This window comes from Apteryx mantelli, chromosome 2 (assembly GCF_036417845.1).
Source record: "Apteryx mantelli isolate bAptMan1 chromosome 2, bAptMan1.hap1, whole genome shotgun sequence".
Classification (NCBI taxonomy): domain Eukaryota; kingdom Metazoa; phylum Chordata; class Aves; order Apterygiformes; family Apterygidae; genus Apteryx; species Apteryx mantelli.
Genome location: NC_089979.1, coordinates 152,805,699 through 152,831,294, shown reverse-complemented (window position 1 = coordinate 152,831,294; position 25,596 = coordinate 152,805,699). Strand labels below are relative to the sequence as shown.

The 25,596-nt window shown below is 39.0% G+C and overlaps 1 protein-coding gene across 1 annotated transcript; it reads right to left on the bottom strand.

Moving 5' to 3' along the window:
* Nucleotides 1-471: 471 nt before the first annotated feature.
* MTPAP (mitochondrial poly(A) polymerase) lies at nucleotides 472-24,320 on the bottom strand. Its single transcript, XM_067291845.1, is given in 10 exon segments — nucleotides 472-10,307; nucleotides 10,310-10,622; nucleotides 12,359-12,432; nucleotides 12,538-12,630; nucleotides 13,896-14,122; nucleotides 16,309-16,520; nucleotides 20,241-20,465; nucleotides 20,774-21,007; nucleotides 21,559-21,731; nucleotides 24,155-24,320. Coding segments are annotated over 10 exon segments (1,764 nt in total). The 3' UTR covers nucleotides 472-10,260.
* Between the last annotated feature and the right edge of the window lie 1,276 nt (nucleotides 24,321-25,596).

Sequence of the window (25,596 nt, the reverse complement as noted above, 5' to 3'; positions counted from 1 at the left end):
TTGTAATAGAATACTTACAGGACTGTTGTCATAGCTGATCCACAGTTAAAAATTTAACAGCCTTGAGCTTGCTCTTGAATCAACATATGAGCTCACTAGAGTAGAAAGCACTATATTCACCCTTGAGTTACTACAAAGCTTTTTTGCAGATTTCAGTGCCTTTTGCTTATTATATACAGGAGTTTGTTTCTGAAAACAGTACTACTAGGATAGTATATTATATCAGAACAACAAGCTTCTGCAAAGATATGTATAAAACGCTTTAGAATTGTGAGGGAAGAGTAAGAGAGTTTTCTTGAACAATGAGGAAATCCAGTCTTGAACTTTGTACTTTTTTGACCCACAGAAACAGCATGTTTTTATCTTTGTAAGATAATATCCCATCTTGTCAGCTGCTTCCTCAGTGCCAGTAGATAAAATCAAGGAGGATCTCATTTATCTCAAGTTTTATAGGAATCAGACCAAAAGCAATACCTCTTTAAAAGTAGCTTTATTTAAACTAAATGCATTGTTAGATACATATAAAAATAGCTCAGTACAACAGTGATTATTACACTGTTTAAATCTAAATATGATCTTTAAGCTTGACAGTCAAAATATGTGCGATAAAGTCTTGTCAAAAGATGTCTTTTCATTCTGTTGTGCTACTCCCTAATCTGCTGTTACAGATACTAAAACAGGAAGTGTATCGCATGATTTATACTCCTTTTTCCAGCTCTTTTAGTGACAAAGAGTAGTGGCAGTGTTAAATATGGTTAAATATCTCATTTAATTAAAAAAATGATTATTTGAAAATTTGAAAAAGTGAGCTATACTTTTATCACAGCACCAACTGAGCTATTTATTGGATCAGTTTTCAAGTTCCAGATGAATTCCCTTTCCTTCACATATACATTAGCTCATTCATAGAACCAGAGACAGGATTGAAACAGGCTACTGGCTCACCAGACCTGCTCTCCATCCATCAGTGTGATGCTCCAACAGAAGACATGCTCCATTTCTTCTTCCCAGCATAAACTGCTGTGTAAGTCAGCAGCTTTTCAAAGATGCCTAAAAAGATTTGGTGTTTGACCTTAGAGCTCTTTGAAAGTTCAAGTTGCATTTAGATAAAAGTGCTTCTCTGTCATAACCTGGTGTTCTGTCCTAATCTACTATCTGCGTTTACACGCATGTCATATCAGTGCAAAAACTAGAAACCCCTTCCAATATTATTCTTTATGCATTTATTCACAAACAATAACAACAATCAAGATCCTCAGCTAGTGTGTTATGTTGAAAGCTGTTAAGCTACCAATACTTATGCAAACACATTGGCTAGAGCTTCAGTTGCACTAGGAAGAGAAACCTGACCTTTAAGCAGGCACACAGAGTTTCCCTAGCTTATGTTCTTGGTGGTGAGGCTTAATTTAAAAGATAGATTAAATCAAATTCTCACTTTGGTATTTTTATTTCAGCCTCAAAGTTACCAGCCACTTCCCTTCTGAGTTGGAACTTGAAAAAAAAAAAAAAAAAAAAAAAGTGCAATCAAAGATTTTAAATCTATTGTCACCTTACTTGGTATTTTTCCTGTGCAAGACAGATTTTTATAAAATAATTAACTGAACCCCAGAGAATATAATTTCTGTAAATGGTTAGGAGTGATGGATAGAGGAGGACAGTCTCACAGAAGTCCACACTGCACTAGTAAACATGCCAACAAAAGTAGGATCTTTAGACAACATCATGTCCAGGACTTATTTCTGTTTTTGCAGAGAAAAATAAATGTGTACGTGACCTGACTGAGGAACACCATCTGCAATTGCTTCAAAAACCTATTCAGATCTGAAGTTATGAGGCCACAGAGAGTAAATCTGTCCTTTAACGTGTATGATGCAAAGCCTAATAAAATATCCTTTGGCTAAAATGGTTGTCATAACTTATATTCAATCAGTGCTGTAAGGCATTTCACATTTCCCTCAACAGTATGAAAAAGCTGACAGTTCAGGGAGATGCATCATTTGGGAAAGAGCTACTCTCCCCAAAATAGGCATGCACAGTATATGCCTGGGTTTCTCCTAGCTGTAGAGCTGTATTATTTGTAGAGCTGTTGTCTATGTATGGTGGTAACAGAGGACCAGACAAACGAACCTGGAAACTAGAGCATGAGGTGCTTGCGTGGGCATATGCAGAGACAGGCCACATTCCAAGGAGTGTATGATATTGATACACTTGAGATTTCCAAATCTACCTAACAAAAGCATTGCTAGGGCCATCCCTTGGAGCACTCACACTGGAAAAGGGATCAACATTTGGTTCTTGATCTTCAATAACCAAAGACCTTCCTGGAAGGAGAGACAGTAGGAGACAGCTGGTATATTCCACAAGAAGACACTGTGACGATGTGCAGTGGGGTGTCCAATAAAATGGTGTATTGGATTAAACAAAATTATGTTTCCAATGACTTAATCTCCTGAGGATAAGTGAAGCTGACGTTGACTGAATAGGTGAAAACAGCACTTCAGAAACTTGCTCACCAGTCAGTTTTATTACAGACATTAAAAGGCACAGGACTGCAAGAAAAAACCTGAGCTAGCCAAGTTACCTGCCCATTTCCCCTGACTCTAAGTACATGAAATATCTACACATACATAAACTGCTGTCAGGAACTCATGTTGGAATAGCATGATTGAGTATTTCTAAGGGCCTTCTCCTTGACACAGGCCCAGACTTTGATTGCAGAGCTTAGGTAAAGAGTAAATGAGCTGTTTAATCTGAAAAATTAAACCTGCTCATATACAGACAGTGTCCACCTATGCCAGCTAGAGAGCAACTATTTTGCACCAAACTGTTTATAGCCTACCCCTGCCAGGGGAGCAGTTTAAGTAGTAATAGAATAGGGCTTTTTCTGTAATCCTTCCCATTCCCAGACTTCTTTGTAAAGTCTGCAAACAGATGCCACTGTACCCCATTATGACCTACACAGCAAACAACTGGACTTGTGTTCCTATGGCGCTGTCTCAGAAATGAATCATTGCTGCATCTCCTCAGCATTCTGGCAAGACGGAGAATTTTCTGCTGGGAAGTTTCAGCTGAATCCCCTCACCTACTGCTCTCATGACACCAACTGCATATTTTCTGTTTATCACAGAAAAGAAAAACACCCAGGGCTCAACTTTAAATTCTATTCTTTGCCAGGAATAACAAGGGAGCAAGGGAAGCACAACTTTGAAAGCTCCAGCTCATTAAACCCCAGAAAAATAAATCAGTTCATCATTAAAAAAAAAAACAAAAAACCCGCACCCAACAGAATAAAGATGCTAGGGAAATTTTTTTTTCCAGACATGTACATAAATTGCACAAACATGAGCAGTAGAAACACCCATGCTATAATACTATTGTCCACTCTCTCAGTATCTGAGAAGAATTTTAGGGCTGTGTCCTGCTGCTATTGGAGTCAGAAGGAAAAAGCCTGCTGGGAATGGGGATGACAAACAGTTCTTTGCCTCCTCAGGCTTAAAAGGCAGGTAAAACAAACAGATGACTTCAGAAAGTCCATGGGTCGGCTTGGCAATGAAAGGTCCCCACTGAATCAGAAAGATTAACTTCAGGGGAGGGCATCCCTACTGGGAGCAAGCAGCTGGCATTAGTCAATATTTATAGACTTCTGCAGCAACGGAGGGAGGACTCTAAAACAGTGTAGGAGATTCAGACTAGGTGTCTTTGAATCAAGGCTGCATTAACCTATGTGATCTGAAGCTTCTCTCTTATCAGCATTTGGAGCATAAAATCATATCACTCATGCCTAACTGCCACATACTTGTAACCCTATACTTGTGGCATAAAATTAAATCAAGACAAACAGAGATGCCTGTATTCCCCCTTTATAATTTATAAGGATAAAATGCAAGTTTTTTCATCAGGGTAGGGTTCAGGAACTTTAGCTATCCTGCTAGAAAAAAAATTCTTCTCTACCCATTAAGAGATATCATTCAGAATTGTCAGCCATCCAAAATAGTACTTCTCTCTTCATTAGAAAGAATGTTTTCTAAGTGACAGAAGCAAACTTTTCACAGATAATAATTCACTTAGACAAAATATTAGCCATAAAGTGACGTTAAAATGACAAAATGCAAGAAATGCTATCTCTGTTCATGACTCAATATTAGTTCCTTTCACACAAAACCAAGGTCAAAAATACTAAAAGTTAAAAAACCTCTGTTTAGTGAATTTAAGCTGGCTGACAATCAGGTTGTTTTTCTTTCTCAGGGGGTTGTTTTCTTGCTTTTTTGTGAGTTCTTCAGACACAGTTCCCCAGATTCTGAGGGGTTCAGAGATCATAAGCTGAAAACCGCTGCTCTACAAAACACGTTCTCATTTTTGTATGCAACAAACCTCTGCCTACAACTGGGGAAGGAAAGCATCAGATATTTTATTCTTTATCTCACTGAAGACTTGAAACAGTACAATTGAACTGTAGTTTACTAGGACAAACATAAAGGAGTTCTTTATTATTTATCTCCTAGAGGAAATATAAAGTTAATTGCTTGCAAAAAGCATTTCAAAGATTATTATCTAGAGTGATGAAGAGGGGACCTTATATCATACAGCATAAGTTGAAAAAGCGTGAATGTGTGTTGCTATCAGTAAGCATTTGCATTTTTAAGATAACTGAAAATCATGACGTTCTGCAATCCTAAACCAACTGCAATTAAAAATCCATGTTTAAGGGAGTTTATAGCAGAACTATAACAACTAAGGTATTTAGTGGTTCAACAAAATGGATCATGTTCATTTCAAATTAGATCATACTTTGCAAGCTCATATATCAAGCAATTATAGCAAACTGTCTTTTGATAGGTGTCTAAAGATAATTTTCAGAAGAAAAAGGTATGAGACAGCTAAAGATTCACAGAACCATTCTCTAGACTGTATTTCTGGAGTCATTAAATCTCTGAATCCCATTCCTGGATGGAGTTAAGAATGCTTTTATTTACTTAGGTGCCTAAATAATCACCTTCCCATAAACTGGACATTGTCATTTCCATCCAGTATGCTTTCTCAAATCCCACCCTTTTGTAACAAGTAGTGCATCCCTGGGAGGCCTACAGAAAATTGAAGGAGGAAATTAAACTGGTTCAAAGAGACTGGGTAAGATTTCCTGTTACTGCTGGATTGTTATACGCATCACTTTCCAATATATAATTAATTTTGATAATTAATCTAATAGTAATTACCATTTATCTAATTACTTGAAATATGAAGCCTTTATGTATTCTTTAAGTTCTTCCTCTTGTCCTGAAAGACTCTAATACTAGTTCTAATACAGAAAAAATGTAAGTAATATTGTTTTTCAGACAACATGTAATAAATATGCACCTTCTCTTTGCAAGAACAGCAGAGTTTTACTTGTGTCCAGCATGAGAAAAAGAGATACGGAATTATGGGAACTGCTCCATCCCATGGAACCAGCAGTATGAATAGGACTCTATGCCTTAGTAATTCATGGTGTTTTTTCTTCCCCATCAGGCTTATAGATAAAACTTAGAAGACATATTCTGAAAATTTGCATGGAGCATCTCCCAACACAGGGCTACAATGTTTACATTTAGTACAAATTTGCATCCACAAGAGAGCTCAGCATGGGAACAAAAACCTATCTTTGAATCTTTCTGTAGAACAAACTGAAAATAATAACAGGGCAAAACAGAAATCATTTCAAGGGTAAGGCGCCTCTCAAAAAATTTGCATGGAACTTCATTTAAGAAACCTGTAATATTAGAAAATAGAACAGACTTCTTAAAATACTTGCTCAGTATAGGTGCAACCCATCAAGTCCAGCTAACTTGATCGTTCCACAAGCCACTGAAAAGGCAATATGGAAGAGAGGCTCAATCTACACATGATATTAAGCAGTAAAGTTGCACTGCAATGAGAGCACCATGTCTTAAAAACAACCCATTTCTTAGACGCAGCTGTATTCACCATCGCTCCACAAAACACTATGGCCAAATCAACTACTATTTTTTACAGATCAAACCAGATGAGAAGTAATGAAAAGAAAGAGCACAGGAGAAAGAAGCGGAGGGGAAGGCAAATCTTTCAAACCAATAGCACTGAACACAGATATTCCACAAAGAATTAATTAGAAGAAATGCATATGCATATCTGCCACAAACTCATCTCCCAGAGCAAGCATGCCAGATAGTACTGTATTCCAACAGTGATAAAGGGTTTAAATTGCTTAAAAATATCACTTTTAATTAAGGATTTTTATAGTCAAACAAGCTGCCCCCTGGACATGGAGAACTAGTTACCATTATTTATTGTGGAGTAGCAAAGACAATTAACTTCTGGATCACCTGATATGACATCCAGCTCAAATCACTGACCAGATAAAGGACCGACAGGTTACAAAATGAGAGACAGCTACACAACCATGGACGCAGATTTCAGTACACCAGGTACTGAAAGGACTGCCATGCTTAAACCCACAGTCCCTGTCCCACAATTCAATATGCAATATTAAATCCTCACTGAACCAGAAGGTCTTAGAGACAACGCAGCGGATTGGCACAAGAGGGCTATGTGAAGCATATCATTATCAAGGTAGGGATGTTATCTCCAGGCACAGCTTAGCCTTACATAAATCCTAGTCTTTGTTTTAAACAAATCCAGCAGGATGTCAGACCAGGAGGCCCAGGATGTGCAGACCAATTCTGTACTAGAAGACAACTTCAGTGGTAATTCTGTGATGAGCAAGACAAATCATTTGAAAGACAGGGGTTTCCAGTTAGCAGGATGATTTCACTTTGAGAAACCTCCTAACTATTGATTCATCAGATCTCTAAAGCAGCTCAAGCTCAAAATCCTAGGCTTACTTGAGATGAACTCAGCAGAGACATTTAACTAGTTTGTTGGCAAAATTATTTAAATAAAAATTCTTTGCTTATCTTTATTTTTCCAAACACACAAAATTGTGTCAAGTAAAAACATAGCCCAAACCCCCAAGAGAGTATAAACTAAATTGAATTTGCAAATTAAAGTTGTAGGAACAAAGACATACTGCTGTAAGAACATGGTTCCTCTTGAAATACAGACCCACTGTGAGCGCTGTGAGTATAGCTGTGCTGCAGCTGAGAGCCTGACTGCTCTGGACCCAGAGGTAAAACAGCATCAGTATGGTGCCAAATCCAAGCCAAACAACTCTGCTGTGCAGCAGGATAGGGCACAATGCTGCATTTACAGGGCTCTAGAGCTCTGCTGCTTCCACACCTGAACTAGTGTCTCTGCATGGTGCTGCGCAGCTCTCTATAGATGCACCACCACACCCAAGACTAGTTCAGATTTGTGCGCTATGCTCCACTGTGGTGGCATGGATGTATTTTCTGTTGCTCTTCTGTCAGGCCAACCTTGTACTCACAAACTCTTACTGAACTTACGAGAAGTAACCAAAACTCATTGCCTCACTCTTGCCGAAACATTATTTTCATGTCATTAGAGCATATGAGCAAGCTCTCAAGTACAGACCATCTCCACGCTCCTCTCTTGACAAATATCCAACTCTTGTTTCTACTGACGGAACAATACTGGCAAGACTGACTGTTTCTAGTTATCTTCAGTGCAAGAAGGCTTATGCCCTCAGGAAATCATGATCACTCTATGTCCCTTGCTTGGCTAAAACCTCCTTCCCTCCCCCTCACACCTTGATCCACTTCTTCCCTGTCTGGTTCTCTTCCCACAGGTGGCTTCAGTCCCAGCAACGTCACATAGCTTTTCTCCCAGACACAACTGATGTTCAGGGGAATCTTACAGTCTGCTCTCCACCCCCAGCTAGCAGCTTCCTCTATGGAATCAGCCAGACTGGCTTGTTTATAACACCAGATGATGAAGCCTACAGACTTGCAGGACCAGCCAAGAGCAGAGAAAGGTAATCAGCAGTTGGCCTCCAGCTCCCTGGACTTGCAGATACTTAAAACAATCACCTTTGTGTTTTCTTTGCTACAACAATGCTTTTGACTTCTATCTTTTCTTTCCTGAAACTAGCCTGCAGCCACAACAGTTGCTCAAAACTATTCCCAAAAGGGACAAAGTTTAAATAGACAAATGCTGTGATGCTAAAAAACCTCTGCATATATAGTAACCATGCTCTGCCCTCCCTTTTAAGGAATACTAAGCAGCTGGAATGCCTATGCACATTTACATCTGAGGCATTTTGACCAAAGGCATATATTTCAGAGTGGCTCAACTGTTTAAGTTTATTGATCTTGGACTACGTGTATCTTGTGCCTCGGTGGCAAAATTCTTATCAGAACTTTCTTATCTAGATCAAAGAGAGTGAACCAATACATATATATTCTGAGGAGTACATTACACTATCACAATTCTGGTGTATGCTTCCATCACTGATATGCCATTTTCTTATTACTACACTGCAATGTTACCCATTCTATCTAACCGGAAAAAACATCAAGTAATCAAGAAAACATCTCTCTAGGTTCTATAAAGATCAAGGCTCCTTACAGCATTAGTGCCAAGCTTGGTGGCAAAAAGTTCTGTTTAATGTCAATAACAAGTTACAACAAATTTCATACCAGCCACCAAAAAGAAGTTCACTCACTAGCACAGGGATTTAAATTGAATTTCAAGGCTCAATCTTGAAGAAGTTAATATGAGAATTAATTCCTATGACCAAGATAATGAATATGCGAGTCATTCCTTTGATAAAACATTTATGAACAAGAAATTCACACATATGAATATTATTTAAAAAAAACAAATAAATTAATATGGAGTCGATCTGATAGAGTGTCTTCAAGTCACTCAAGGTTTAACAGTTTAGAGTACTAACTGCTGAACAGCAGTTTTCCTTGCCCAGAGGGAGGAGCAAAATTTTACACAAGTGCTTTGGAAGTATGCATTACTCCCACATTTTTTCCAATAAGTATACCTCAGGAAAAAGAGAAAACATCCTTTTCAACTGTTAATACTAACATACCAGTTCAGACTACATGAACAGAAAATAATTCCATAAAAAATCATATACCACTGCAGCATAAAAAAAAAAATTGAAAATGAAACTAATCATGAACATCAATATTGCATCTATATGATGTTCTCTGAGTTACCATAATTTCTTGTTCTGAATTTCTCTTAAGAGTAACAACAGGCTGTGTAGTTGTTCATATCACAGTTGCACAGTTTTAGGGCACATAAGTGGCTCTAAACTGGGTGGATAGAAGACTTACAAGTCTACCTAGAATATCTGTCTGTCATTTGTCTCCGCTCTCTATTTCCCTTTCTGTCTGACTTCGCTCCCTCCAAAACACACAGTTCTGTGGCGGACACACTGAGAATTCAATGGTACCTTTGAGCCAAGGAGAAACACTGACCTAACGGTCAAGCCAATCTGGGAGAGTGACAGGCAACACTGCTTAATATCTGAAAGACAAGGCGGGACTGGATTCAAGGATGACAAGTGATCCCCTATGTATCTCTGTGAGGGACAGAGAGAAATGAGGCAAAAAGTGGCTGCAAAAGCCCTTTGGAACACAAAATATCAGTTTAAAGTGAACTTGAAGGCAAGATGACAGAGGAGTGTATATGTATGTGTGGCTGGGAACCAGTCCTATGGATACCCACATGAAAAAAGACCTGATTGAACAAGTTTGAGAACAGGTGGCATACGCCATAGCAAACCCACTCCTCCAATATGAAACAGTTGTAAAATCCCTGGAGAGCAATGCTTTATGAAACTGCAAACCCTACTATCCAATTCCATCCTCTTTATTGTGTTTTGGAACTATCCACATGAATGAAAAACAATTACAAAAATAGACACATGCACTTTGGTTTTACTGGCTCCCAGAATGTGGCTGCAATGGAAGTAACAGTACTACCATTCATCATCTTTTAAACTGTGGTTTCACTGAAAGGTGGCTGCTTCTGGAGCTTTTGCTTAGCACATCATTTGTGTGTTAGCTAACAGAATTCCCAAAGGCTTTTTCCCATGCTCCTTCTGTCCGTATTTTTGTTAAAAACTATGCCCAACTGCAGGCTAATTCCAAAAGGTATCTGTAAAACTTGCATTTGAATGTTCTTCATTCATAGAGCAGATGGAGAGGTGGAGAGTAAGGAAGAGATAATGTACAGAGAAGCAAAGCAGACCTGTACAGAAAGCATGGCAATGGAAAACAGAAGTCATTTGACTCTCCATTTCACCATAAAAGAAATGTTAATGTCCTTCAGACTGTGTTGCATTCAATTCCTAAAACAGAATAGCAGCTACTGTGTTTCCACACCAAAAGTCATTTTCCCACTGCTTTTTGTAGATTGTTCACATTACTTAACTTTAAAGAGTCCAAGAGGCTTTTGATTGTTTCACTTCCTATTCCCTTCATCCTATTCTTGATCTTGTTGGGATTACTTTTTCCAAATGGTATCAGAAGGGCTGCCAGTCCCCAAGGCTCTTTATTGACCATTCGCAGAGTTTTATCTTCCTTCTGTAATATCCAGGCACTTTCTCTGGCCAAAGCGACAAATTTCTCCAGCTGTGGCTGATTAACATTCTTGCTGATATTAAGGTCTTGTTCAAAGGGATTCCAGATATAAAGAGGAGACGACTCAGGTTTATTTACTTCCTTTCCCTGCAGATAGTTAAAAGTAAAAGCCAAAGATGCACATGTGTTATAGGCACAACAAATAACAAATCACTTGAGTTATTACATTAGCACTAACAGTAAAAGTGTTTTGACCTACTAGAGAACTTTTTGTTGAAAAGAAAGTGATAATTAATCAAGTTAATTTCCCTGTCAATCTGACTGTATGACAATTCCTCTCTGAATCCTCTCAGTGGTTGTTCTCCTTGGTACGTTCAGTTTACACTTCCTTCAAGACAAACAATACACAAGTAGAACTTAGCCTGTCTATTTGGCCATTCCCCCTTTGCTTTTCCAGAAGCCTGAAATCTTACTCACTACAGCCTCCTATCCTATCACCATTTGTGTATGGAGCAGCATGAGTGAGCCATTTTAACCTGCACAGCCCAGTCTGCTAAAATACTACAAGCACTCCATATGTTCAAACCATTCCTGTCACAGTGCTTATCAAGAGCTAGTATAGCACAACATGGTTACTGCCTTGGCTGAGATTCCTCACAGTTCATTCTGGCCTTTAAGCACAGAGATCTTCAGATCATGGTCTACTTTCGGGCACTCGGCAGAGTAAAAGGCAAGTTGTTGACACTATGTAGTCTGCTATTTAAATGCACTGCCATCTCTATGCTTATTAGTGCTCTTTTGCTGACCTTCTCTTTATTACAGACCCCCTGCAAGCTCTAGCATGAACTTACCAGCTTAGGCTTGCCCAGTAAGGAAATGTCCATATACATGCTACAACACACTGCTGCCCCAGGGCCAAAAGAATTGGTTGAACAGAAAGCACACCAGCAGCACAGACAATTCACCTGTCTACTCTAGGCTCCACCATGTGGAGGTTTTTGCTTGTCTTTTTTGAGGCTTAAAAGCAGACAAAGGCTCCTCAACTTAATGGATTAGTTTCTAGGATCAACCTGAGCATTGTCAAAAAATAAAAAAAAGCTTATATGCCAGTAACCCACAGGGCTCAAATAGGAAACAGAACATACACAGAAGTGTCCACATAGCAACACTGCACTGAAATCCCCTATCCAGTATCCATATCGTGTGTGTGTGTGCATGTGTATTTATGTATGTACACACACACATATCAATAAACAGCATGAATGAAATGTATACAGAAACCAAAACGCTAGTGCAGACTTCTGGGCAAGCACAGAATGATCCTGTTAACTGTCATGCTTACCGAATTGTAACCACCCACACTGTGTGCTAGCATAAACTGCAGTAGGAAACTGAAACGTCAGAAGAAAGTTTCAAAACTCAGTTACAAGATTTAATGTGGACATTGTTTGGGTCTGGACTCCCAACTTTAACTGCAAAGCCCGTTGGCATACAGGGTTTGTAACAGACTTTTGCTATGACATATGTCGTGACATTTAAGAAGTCTTCTTCCCATAGAATCAAAGCAGGAGCCATTTTAAAACAGCCACTTTTGATACACAGTAGTCAATAAAAAAAAAACAAAAAACAAAACATCCTACAGGCTTAGCATTAGAGTTTGTGCTTTCCAATATACCCAGTGCTACAGCTATGTTACACTAAGTGATGACATTCTGACAAGAAAGCTCACTTTCTTCATAAAAGGGACTCGGTTTCTGGGTATCACCAATTTACTCTGTACGTACAACTAAAGTTCACAGAAATGGTTGTTTAACATCTGTAGTTTCTCAAATAGCAAATGGAAGAATTCAGTAGATAATGATGAGAGATTAAAATGCATTTACCTTTCGAAGATTTATGGAATTCTTTCTGAAATCAAAGTTTCCAAAATATTCAAAAAAGTCACACAGCAATACATCTAAAGGGGGAGAAAAAAAAAACCCAAAACACATGAGCCAATAGTAACAGTAAGAAAAGGTCTGTTCTCAAAATACTGGCAAAAAAAAATTAAAGATTTACCTACCAAGTGTTTCTGTATTTTTTGTGGGGTTAATCTTGCTGAAATCACTAACAAATGAGCAATCATAACCTCCAATTATGTGTTGGTCTTCTTTATCTAAAACAAAAATTGCAAATGTATTTTGAAGCGATAAACAACAAAAATGCTGTTGTATTTAATAAAATTCTGAATTCAGTCATGTCTGATATCTATGACATGACTGAATTCAATGAATGCTATTGTATAAAGTAAATCAACTCATGATTTGATTTAAAAGTGGACTCTCAGGTCAAGATTCAAGTTAAATGGATAAAGACAAAAAAATAATTCTACAGATAGGCAAAGGAAAACAAGCATGAGTAAATGCAGTATTTTCAAAAGCTTACAGGAAGAATGTATATGACATTTATACCTCTGAAGTTATTTCCTTTAACAAAGAAACCTGGTACCTTTGTATACAGTGGTTTATTATCCACTAAACAACACAAATCTACAAGGTTAATAACTGCATAAGGGTTTCGGCAATCAGACCTGAATTGTCTAGCCTCTTTTTCTGCAAAACTTAAGAGGATTAGGAACATTCGTGCAAAATTTTGAGATAGGTGTTTTGTTTTGTGCATAAGAATTCTACAGTCATTTTGAAAGCTTGTTGATAAATGTTGACAAAAATGTTTGAACTGCTTTTAAAGCAACTGAACACAACTCTATCTATTCAAAACTTGTAAGGAAGCATGTCAATAAGCACAAGACATAAGTGAGGAATAGAGATTTTGGGATGTCATTCTCCATATTTTCATTAGATTTACTGAAGATATGTGAAGATATCATACCCTGAAAGCTATGTATGAAATGGCTGGAACAGCTACCTTGCAAAGATGTAAGAATTATTTCTAGATGTCTTGAACAGTCTCAAGGATACTACAAATTGTGAGAAAAATTTTAACCCTTCTTTAAAGCATCTGATGTCTATAAAACAATATGTAACATATCCATCAATGGACAAAACTGATAACAAGTGGGGAGACATTTGAGAATTTACAAGTCTTCTGAAACAAAAAATCAAAATAAACCAAAACCAGTCAGTGTGTGGAAGCAGCACCAAGACAGCTTTGATGAAAACAAATGAGGCATAGAACAACCTTAACACTTCCAAGTAGAATTTAGCATTGTAAAGAAAATGGATTTATTTTGCTTTTAAAAATGTGGGGTTTCTCTTCCCGCAAAAAATACAAGTGAAACTTGCATATTCCCTCAAACATATGGAATACACAATACACATGGGTATCTGAGAGCATAAAGAAATGGCTTGGGTTTATTCATAACTTTAGGGAAAAATAAATGTGAGAGTCATTCCAATTTCTTTCATGAACAGTTGTCCTTACCTGCTAGTTCTCTAAGTTGGTCTAGTGTTGGAATGATAGGTGGTGATCTCTTTTGCAGAAAAAACATGATCATCATTGTTAGAGAGAAGTTTGTAATCCAAGCACCAGGAACACTATTTGTAAGTCCATGAATACGGGCCCAACATCGTATACTGAACACTAGTGCTCTTACACGGGAATCAAGACAACCATAGATATACAAGAGTTCTGAACTTTTTATAGCAATGCTGAGGAAGAAAAAGTATGAGACACATGTAAATAATGAGAGAATTGTGAAGTACCAGATGCAGTGCTAGCTGTTCAGTCCTAGAGCATCAGTTACAAGTGAAGAGGATATCCATAAAAAAATAATAATAACTTTTACCTGTTAAAAAATTAGAAGAAAATGCCTGAGATTGTCCAGGATTAAATTCCTGATAGCTTCTCATAGTAAGAAGTTTGGGGTAAATACTAATACTGGACTTGCATTGTTTCCTTATTCCATATCATTTGGGGGGGGGGGGGGGAGGGAAATCAAGTACTCAGGAGCAAAACTACACAGAATCAAGGCTGAAAACTTACATTTAATTTATTCACAAATGTCTTTGGAGTACATTAGATGCTCTCTATATCCTAATATAAGTGCAAACTAGAAGTTCTTTTACAACCTTAATCCAAAGAGTTATAATATGATGAACTGAAAAATAAGTAATGTGCAGAGACAGTGCAACCTGCAAAACAAGTCAACTTGGGAGTTTTCAAATGACTAATGTTTGAAGTTTGATGTCCTTCAGTTTGTTACAGTGCAGAATACATTTCTGAATTTTGAACTGTAAAGTATTAAGACATTTTCAGTGTGGCTGGAATAAATTTGAGGTTGTTGTTCAGCAAATGCTTTAAGCAAACATAAGCAGTCACTGCTGCTAGAAGCAGCAGCTTTGCTTGCAGACGCTTGCTCTCATTCCCACACTACCACATCCATATTGTTGATAGTTATTTGTAACAACTATCCAGATCCAGATCCGGCTGAAAAAGAACTCAAGTAGAAGGATAATGGTTTTCAAACGGATCAGTTTCTGATCTGCTTCATCACATGCTCGTACAAGCATTCTTGTACTGTACAAAAGGGAGGGCAAGAAAAAGCAGAAAAAAATGTAATGGAAGCAGGGTGCAAGAACAAGACTTACTCTGGGGACAGTTTTAGTCTAAAGTGCTTGTTGAACTACCATTGCAGGAGTTTTTGTTCCCAATTTTGCACTTAATTCCTTTGAAAAAATTGCATTTTAGGTAAATTTGCCATGTCAAAGTTTTGTAATACCTTGACTTTTAAAATTTTGACTGTGAAGTGCTTCCCTGTGTTCAAGAGAACACACAGTCACAACGGAGCAACTGCTCAGCAGAGAACTACAAAGAAGTTCGCAGAGTCACTGTGGCTGCATATATAACATTCTGCTTCAAAGCAGAAAAATAATTTTGCTACAATAGATTTGCTCAGTATTGTCTTAAAACAACTCCTGCATATTCTGAAACAGGATTTTGGATAATTCAGAAAATTCAATCTAGGATCTGATTGTATCACAGAATCTGTATTAAAAGTCATATCAAAGTCCTCTTGAAAGATAATCACGCATATTTTATCACTCCCTGACACAAATGAAAAGGGTTAGGTACTTATTTTCAAGTGTATCTTTAATCCAGTATATATCTGTAGCACTGTCATAAACTGCTATTCTTAATAAAACAAGTGACAGCAAAACAAAAAAAAAATGTTTCCTATCAACCACTAATCACCTAAAAAACGAGAGCAAGTGGGAGGGAAAACGCACACAAAGGGACATTTTTAAGAAGCCTGCTCCCTCTATTGGACACTCTTGTGAAAAGTCCTAATGACAGTAACACTTAAGATTATTTTCTGAAGCAGTGAGATAATTTCTCATTCAAGATACCTTGCCAGCAAAGAGGTGTACACAGGCACTTAAAAAAAAAAACAAACAAAGAACCCTGAAATAACTAGAAACCCAATCACTGCAAAGCAGCTGAAAGACTACAATGAAAATTAATACAATGCAGTTTCTTAATCTGAAAAGAAGTCCAAAGGCCACTGTGCATATGTCTACGTGTGTGAAGGGAAGTAATGACTAAAGAACCCTTCTTCTTTCAATTCCTTACAAGACAGCATTTTTGCACAGTGTGTTCTTCAGGAATTCAGGTTCAGCTAGCAAGTGTTTACTATACTGGAGAAGAGTATCTTAAAGACATTAAAAAAAAAAAGCTTTACAACTCAAAAATATCATTTGTACTTTCAGAGCCAGCAATTTTAAGTTCTCTTTTATCATATTCGTTACAAAAACAACCCAAACTACTAAACAGTGTTCATTACAGGTTTCCAGATCATAGGTATATTCTACCTAAACTTTTTAAAAACAGGTCTTACCTGTTGCTCACTGACAGATCACACTGAAATCCTGTTGGCTGATGGGAAAATTTCACCAGCGGGCAGCGAGCATTGAGTATCTTCTGTACACTCACACATCCAGGACCAAAATTATCAAGGCAATCACCAATCACAGACAGAATTTTCTGAGTCGCTAATCTTTCAGACGGTAATCTTTTCATCTGATACTCCATTTCAAAGGGACCTTTTTTCTACCACAAAATTTTAAAAGTAAACTGTTAGCTGTGGAACTAAAGAGATATTTAAGAATACTTCTGAAAAACTACAACAATTTGCAAAGGAGTCTGTGCAATTAGAGATTCTAAGACCAATGCATTATTTAAAGCAGCCTGCAGAACTTGGTAAAACATGCTACTTTCTTTTTTATATTCTTTCTCAGTGATTCAATTTTTGCAGGTTAATAGCGAACCACTTATCGTGAAATTAGCTGCTCAGATGAGGGTATAATAATACATGACACTATTGTCTAAAGCAAGTAATTCTGGAATTCCTGAGACAGCATGTACACTCTGACAGAAAAAAGCACAGATTTAAGTATAAAGCAAACAAACAAAAAACCTAACCACTGCTGATTTCATACTACTGGTATTTTCCTTCCATATCCTCACAGCACAACATGTTATTATTGAATCAAGTAGCACTGTAAAAGAAAATCTTTTTCATTTGAAAAGAATCCAAAAATTTTGGCATGCAGATTTCTCAGTGTTTTAAAATAGCGATAAGTTTCTCTAAAACTGAAAATAATTTCACATCAGATATATTTTCTCTGACAAATAAATACATTTTGGAGCTGCATTCTGACCATATTAGACATGCATCTTCCTGTATGTCTTTGTAGTTGTAATTTTCATACACATAGTTTATACTGAAATAAAGCATTTCTATAAAATCTCTGCTCTTTTTATAGTCTCTCTGTATTTTTAAACCTCAGCTATTTTTGCTTGCTAATCTGATACTTGACACTGACTTAACCCTCCCTTTGGAGCACATTACGGGTGAATGCACACTAAATGAAAAGCATTACACAATGACCTAACCAGTCCTCTGAGACAGAACTACATGAGGTTACTTTTGTTATCACCAGGTGCAAAGAAACCAAGCACCTATAGACAGGCACAATTCAGAAGCCATGGACCTTGTACCAGAACAGTGGACCCTGAACTACATCGCCAAACAGGATTAAAGTGCTATGACCTTGGAGCAGGGCTGGCTCAAAGTGAAAGGAACCCACATCTATACAAAAAGGGAGAATGCAGCTGCCTCGAGGTACCTTTAAGTCTTTAAGTGGGAGTGAATAGGTTAGAGACTGAGGTAGGTAAGAAGAAGATGGGGACTTGGCTGATGAGTCAGTATGCTGGTGTTTTTACCTTTGTGCGTAACAAAAATCACAGTGGGCCTTCCCAGAGAACTGTTCAGTATATCTCAGAAGCTAGATGAACATTTTAGCTAGATGACCATCTTAGCTAGATGACCATCTTAGTAACTGATAAGACCTTCATATACAGTTTTGGTTCCAGTTGGGGGTACGATGAAGAACTGATACATTTGCCCCAGACCTGTGGTTCTCCCCCTGTTCTTGCCATGCTGCCCACAACAGATGTGGATAAAGTAAACTAGTACTTTGGGTAAATTGATATACTACCCTCAAAAAGAAGCATAACTGTTTTAATCCAAAAACTGTGACTCTAAAATGATCGTTAAACTACGTTTAAAGTCACTCACTACTCTCCCAAACTGCCTACATGTTAAAAACATCATCTCTGTGCTCAGCAAACACAGTATTGATAACTAGTCCTTTGATTACCCATTGGGAAGAATAAAATACACTGAAAAAAGAATTTAAATAGTCACAGATTCCATGGTAAAGAATGCTCCCACCTTTGCTGCCTTTTTAACTCACAATCACTGATCAGTTTTCCATGAGACTAAATAAATAAATAAATAAATGTAAACAGATGCTGAAATACCTGGCCTTCCTCCACTGCTGGTAGCCTCCTGAAAGTCTGCAATAGTTTGGCAGACAGAAGATATCCTTTGCCCTGCTGCTAAGTCATCTTATAATTAAAATTACCTTCCTTCATTCACTTGTCTCAAGAACGACAACCAGCTTATGTACATTAGTAACACAAATTGCCAGGGAGAATACCATTTTTGCTTTCTCGGAAGCATTAAGCATAGGTTGCCTATTAGGGAAGATGTACCCACATCACAATTTCCTACAAAGTTCTCTAGGTGCTGGCATCTTTTATTCTTTGGTTATGCCTGAAACAAGATGCAAGAGTCGCACTAGTGATTTTTACTCCCCTTTATAGGGCAACTCTCTAATGTACCTTATTTTTATACATCCTTTCAAACTGAGGCAGCAGATATGCCCACATTTTAGCAGTCCAAAAGATCAATAAAACCAACAAGATTATCTTCTTTAATGCATAATGACTATGCTTGCATACAAGGCAAAAGCCTCACTGCACCATATGTAACAGTTTAAATGTGCCACGCAGCCTACTAACCTGTCATGTAACATGAAGACATGAGCTCCAATAGCAGCCCTGATGGCTTGTGCTGAAGAAGCCCCACAGTAATATCTCAACTGTCCACAAGTAATCACAATTGCTAGTAATCCAGTCTACCTCCAAATACTTTCAAAGTTTACAATAGGTTTAAACAGTACGGTTCATTTATGGTATGATGCAGGACAAATAATTACGGACACCCTGTGCTTTCTTTTCTGTAGCAATTTCTGCAGATGCATGACAAAATTCCCAGTAAAACAACACAGGTATACAGCTATCTATCCCTGCACTGAGGGGAGAGATGGCCTCATCTCTTTGGTGCCTCTCAGAACATCCACTGTATTATTTTGATTCCTATCACAGAATTTTGCAGGCCTAGAGCACCTCCCACAGTCCCATGAGAGGGTAAGCTGCTTCAAAACATCCAATGATAAAACGGCAGCTCAGGAGTAACATTCTAATACTACGATATTTAGAGCACCCAGATGAGTTCATACAACTGTAGTACATACCACACTACCCATGCAGTCTGCACCACCAAGAATGCAATGTCAATGTTTTAACATTAATACAGCTGCCATGCCAACAGCATAACAGGCTGTTATACGCTGGTAAGAATATCATTAGCATGTCTGGTTTGCAGATAATGGAGATCGTATTCAGAACACCTACCTTATTTTTACCTAGTTCATTACACATCTACAGTCTTCTCTGCCCAAGTCTACTGTCAGCTATTAATTAGAAAGTATTCTCGCTGTGTGAGCTCAGCAAGAAAACTAAAATGCTTTTCATAAACTGACCAACATTTCATGTTAACGCTATCAACAAAAATAGTTACAGCGATAAAGGAAATTGCTTCAGAGCCACAGTCAAGCATGATTTTCCTAACTGTGGCAAACAATACCACCTACAAACAAGATCACCTGAAATAATCTTTTTAAATGTTGAAGTGACTCTTTAAACCAAGGAAAAGAGTCTGACAACCCTCCAGTAACACATGTGCACACATGCACAAAATAATTATGCTTGAAGCATATGCCCAAGAGCTCCAGAGAAGGAAAACCAACAGCAGGATGGTAAGGTCTGGCTTTGCTGAATTAGTTCTGTGGGATGACGGTTTCCTCCCCAGTGAAATCCACCCTGATGGCGCAGACAAAGCCTACATGAACACCAAATCATTTTTGTCTATAATGAGAAACATCTCTTCTTTCATTTTACACTCAGTTTTTGAGAGTCTTCAAGTCTAAACATTCAAATAAACTTGCTAACAATCTCTAGTACAGGCTCATGTGAAACCCTTATCAGAGTATAAGTACACCGACTTCTATATGTAAAGCAGCAAATGAGCTGCTCTGTTGAAAAAATCCAACAGATTGAAGATGCACAGCATAATCTTACCATTTTTGTAGTGTGCTTTCCTGTTTTGTGAAAGTCCAGAAACATGTCCACATCACATCCCAATTTGCCAAAGGTGTTCACTGAAGAGCCAAATGGCTTTACCACACTGTCTGGAAAATATGCACGTGCGAAATCCCGAACCAGAGAACAGGCCAAAAATCGGAGCTTGATATTTTCTTCTGTAAGCTGATACTCATTCAGTAGAGTGTACATCTGACTACTTATCTAGTTAAGAAATTGAACAATGTGAAGATACAGTGACCCATAATATATCTTTTTGTCTACTTAATATCATTGTGGTTTGAACAAAATTTTGATTCACAGAAAGGTTTATTTCATACAGAAAAATATTTTTGACAATTAAAATAACAAATTTCACCTATTTGTTCCAATGTATGAGAGGCATTCACGCAAAATCCTAATTTTTTTAAAGACAGAAATAAACTGCATTCTAAGTTGTACATGTCCACTTGCAAATCTGAAACAGATATAGTTCATTTTTAATTGAGAGAGATCTACAAATCTATACTTACACTCTCAGCACCACAAAGCTTTTGAATAAGGTCTTTCACTGGAATGTGAGACTGAGGAGAGAGGTGAATTGGTGTCTCAGCAGCAGCTTGACCCACTGGGTTTTTCAGCGTGAAAATAAAAAGTCTAGATTTAAATGGAACAACATGATGTTCTGTAGCACTTGGGATTCCAATAACATCCTGTAATGAGGCTATACTGTTCTTTTCAGAAAATTCTATTAAGGCATGGATACCCTAAAACATTAAAAATGGAAACAGACAGGGTTAGATAACTGCATACGAGTCTTGAACTGATTGTATTGATGTCATCCAGATATTTCCTGGGAGCATTGCAACAATATAGTACAACAGTTTTGAAGCTGAGTGCTACTTTCCGTACCTCAACAGTTTTTAGACACCTTTTGACAAGAGGTCAAAAATATTTAAGATATGCAACTCTTGGCAGTGAACATTAAACACAAAAGTACTAAAATCCATTTATCTTTGCAACTGTAATATTCTAAAAACACATTAAAAGGTTAGCTCTACTGTTAGAACAGTGAGAAGTGTTATGTATAAGTTTCAAAGATTTAGTTCAAAACAGGTTGCTATCCATCATTTAGAGCAGATGTTGCATAGCTGACTTAAGAATAGAAACCTGTTACTCAATAACTTGTAAACTTTAGTAAAGATAAAAGCAAGTTTAATACATCAGCTGTGCATAATATGCTCGACTTACATATATAAGGCCTAGTCCAAATGCTAGCACTCTTTTTAAGTTTTAGTTTACATTATTAATTACTTACACGATTTTCAAAAAAGAAGTGACTGTTAATTTTTCCGTGACTGGACAAATACTGCAATAATTTTTTCTCATTAATTTTTGGTGGACACTTGATTAAAATAGTCCGTTCTGCTTGCTCCAATCGTTCTGTTTGAACCTCAGCGAACGTCTTCCTTCTGGTACTGACCTCAGCATCTGTGTGAACAAATGAGCACCAAGGTTTTTCTACACAAACATGAAGATTTAAAACTGATTTTAGCACATTTAATCTTCTCTTTTGGGATTGGACAAACGAACAAAGATCTCCTCTGGCTCTCCAAGAGCAGCACAGGAAAACAATCAAGAAACATAAGTGCAATTCTCTCACAAATGTGTACATTTGTAAGAATGAAGACTAGGAAACATAGGAAGAAAACAATACTGGATTTTCTTGATCCCACAGGAAGGTTGATGGTACAAGAAATACTTGCTCTTCTCTTATTTGCTATTCACTATCAGAAAATTCAGCGTACACAATTGGATTTTGTGTACTAATCCGGCAATAAGGGACCTAGCTAGGGTACCAGGCAAAGCTAGGCCTTTGGCAAGCTGCACTGAAAAGAAAATCTAACTCCGCTACCACAAAACCAGCACTTTTACCTTTGGAACAATGAAACACTTAGTTATTTTTACAGCTCAACATCTTCTTTTACAGTAAACTCCTACCCCCCCAAAATGCATTTAATACTACACTTTCATCTACTTATCAATTAATTAACCCACAGATCAGTCACATCCCACCACACTGCTAATGATATATATTGTTGCTGACAGCTTACAGAATCAACGTGGAAATAAGACATGCTGCAACATTGATAAGCACAGAAAATATTTTTGTTGATTACATACGGGGGGGGGGGGGCAACATCCTAAATTCAAAATAATAATCACATCCCTGCATAACTCTCAAACTGTCAACTGACCACCTCACATTACTATCACAGCCTGTGAAACTGCTCCCCATTAACACCGTCATTCCTAATTCAGACTGGGAAGTTGGAGAGTATGCAGTTATTTCCCTGTGGCAGCTATCAGGTAGGGAAGGTTCAGAGAGCTCTTTATTTTGTTTTTGATTTTGAGGAATACATAGGATTCATGGCCTCAAAACAATCTTAACAATAACCTAATGAAGATCGTCAGGCACTTATTATTAAAAATTTTTTTTTATTTTACAAGAAGTTTATTGTGTCTCTCACACAGATTTATAAATAATAACTACTCAAAGTAGTTGCTTCAATAGCTTAATTTTATACAGTACTTTTCAGTAGAAGACTGAAGAAGCACTTTATGAAGAAGATAAATATCCTATTGTCCCTGGGGACAGAGAAGGGACTGAGATGCAGAAGTGACAAGTCCTATAAGGCCAATGACACAACCAGAAGATGAACCCAAATCTTCTTACTCCTTCTACTAGGCCAGACTGGCTACGCAATCTTTAATGACACACTACTTGCATATACTTAGTACTATAGCAGAATGTGTGCTCTGAGCTGTGTGCTCCCTAAGCTCTGCTGCCATTTGCACAGCCCAAGCATAGCACAGATGCAGATCATCACATCCAAATGGTCGTTGTAAGCATTTTAAATGTGAGAGAGGCATTCAACTTTACTTTCTTCCCCTATTTCCAACAACATTTTTAGTTAAAGTGACTGTGAAACAATGGCACTAAATAAGCATTAAGCAACACTACTGGAAGAAACACCTTCATCTTCCACATGGCGTTCATATATATCCTAATGCTGCTCTCTGATGCTAACCTAAATATTCACACGGTCATGTAACAAATCAGGTGAGAAATATGATCTAGGTGATAGATCAAAAAAAAAAAATTAACTGGAACCTGGAACTGTTTCTTACTCCAATTTGCTGCATATTTGTGTTAGCACAATGACGTGAACAGCAAAAGACTTGCTTTTGTCAGCAGTGCTAGCTTACGCAAAATGAAACTGGGATAATACAGTCTGATCTTCTATCAAAAAGGTGCCACCTAATGCTCTTCAAGCCCTGAAACACAAACATCAGCATAAGCACAAGACTCAGGCTCACAACTAGATTATCACGTTAAGTCACATGGTACATCCAAGTCACAGCACATCAACTCTGCATGGTCCTCACCAGCTGTCTCTTCTTGGCTTGCGGCAAACACATAGCAACAATCACACGTCATCTACGCGGTGCCTAAAGAAGCCCCTCGGGGATAACGGCTACCACTTAGCTTACCTCTAGCTGATTTCCACATTAATAAATCAAATCTTAAACAACGACAGCAGATTCTGTTCTCCCGCGCTGCGCCCCGGCGCTACGGCGGGCAAGCAAAGCTGCCGGGGACCCCGGGCCCCGCCCCCCCCCCCCGCGGAGCACCCGCCGCGCTGCTGAGGCCCGGGAGCCTCTCCCAGGCCCGAACCGCCCGCTGGAAACACGCTCCCCCCGCCCCGCCTCGCCGCCCCGCGAGAAGCGGCAGGGCCGCCCCGGCCCACACGGCCGAGGCCGGAGGGGGGGGGGCGACGCCCTGACCGGGCCCCGCCTGAGGCGGGAGGGAGGGTGGGGAGGGCAGCGCGGCCCGGCGCCCCCGCCCTCACCTGCCTCCTCAGCGCCGGCGGCCTGCGGCGCCCTCTGCACCGCGGCGCCGGTGGAGCCGAGCCGGGCCTGCCCACGGCCCGGGCAGCCGCCAGCCGCCGCCGAGGCGGGGAGGCGCAGGCGGCCCTGCAGCAGGGCCAGCGCCCGCCCGCCCGCGCGGTGCGCCATTACCGGGCTGCGCCGCGCCGGCGGCTCCTCCGGCGCAGGCGCTGCCCGCCGCGCTCTACGGCAGCCGGCGAGGCTCAGGCTGCCCCGTCCCGCGCTGCGGCGCTCCCCGACGGGGCGGGCTCCCGCGCTGGGCGGCTGCGCGGAGGCAGCGCGCCGCCTCTGCGGGACCCGGAAGGCGCTGCTTTGTTGTGAGGGGGTTTTGTTTGTTTTCGTTTTTTTTTTCAGTACATCTAACTCCTTGCAACAGAAACAGTTCCCCACCTGTGGAATGGAAAAGACCTATTTTTCTGTAATATTTGAACGGAGAGTCGTTTATGCAGAACTTGTGGGCACATCTGCAGTGTGAATTAGGGGTCATGTGACCATTATGCCAACAGGTCCTCACTACTTGGAAGCCTCCTAGTCGGGGATTGCCAGCCATTACTGTGACCTTATTATCTTGGTTTTGTGCCGCAGGATGATCCCGAAGATGGGGAGTAGACTGCTTTTAAAATACTGCATTTGTATTTATATCTTATGTATGTATGCCATGGAGCAGAAACTTCTGCTTCCTCCATGTGACTGTAGTAAGTACCTGATTTTGCTCTTGCATCCTGTGACATGTCCATCCTGAATCCATTGATGTGAAAAGAGAGAAACTCCTCCTCTTTTTTTTTCCTTTGAAGCTGATCTAAAAAAGGAAAATGATTTAATTAAAATTAATTGTGGGTTTGGGAAAACTAATAACCCAGGCAGGTTCCTGAAGGAGGATACCTAAGTATTCCTAGCGTGAGAGCTGCTGTAATATATTAAGGGTGTGCTACTCAGCCTTAACCTCCCACCTCCCAGCTGCTGCCAATTCCACCCTCCCCTAGGCCGCACCGCTCTCCTCATTCCTTTTCCTACAGCCTACCTTCTTCCCAAATTCCCTATATTACCTTCCTCCATTTTTTTCTCATTAGTCATCTTCACCTTTCTGGAATTTTTTCCACAGACATTTCTAGGTTAGTACACTGAATAGCACAACTGAACAAGAACAAACTCGACAAAGAAGATCAATATCTCCCGTATGGAGATTTGCCAACGTATCACCTGTACATTTTGGAGAAGAAACTCTGTGTGAACAGAGGTCAACACTGCTAGCAGTGTCCCGCATGCTAAATTGTGAAGCTAGAACACAACTAGATTGAGTTGCAAGGAGTTATAGGTACTGAAATAAACACTGAGGCCTAGGGTGAATTCTTTGTCCTGAAATTTTATAATGAAAGTTTTGCCATTGACTTCAGCAGGCAAAGAT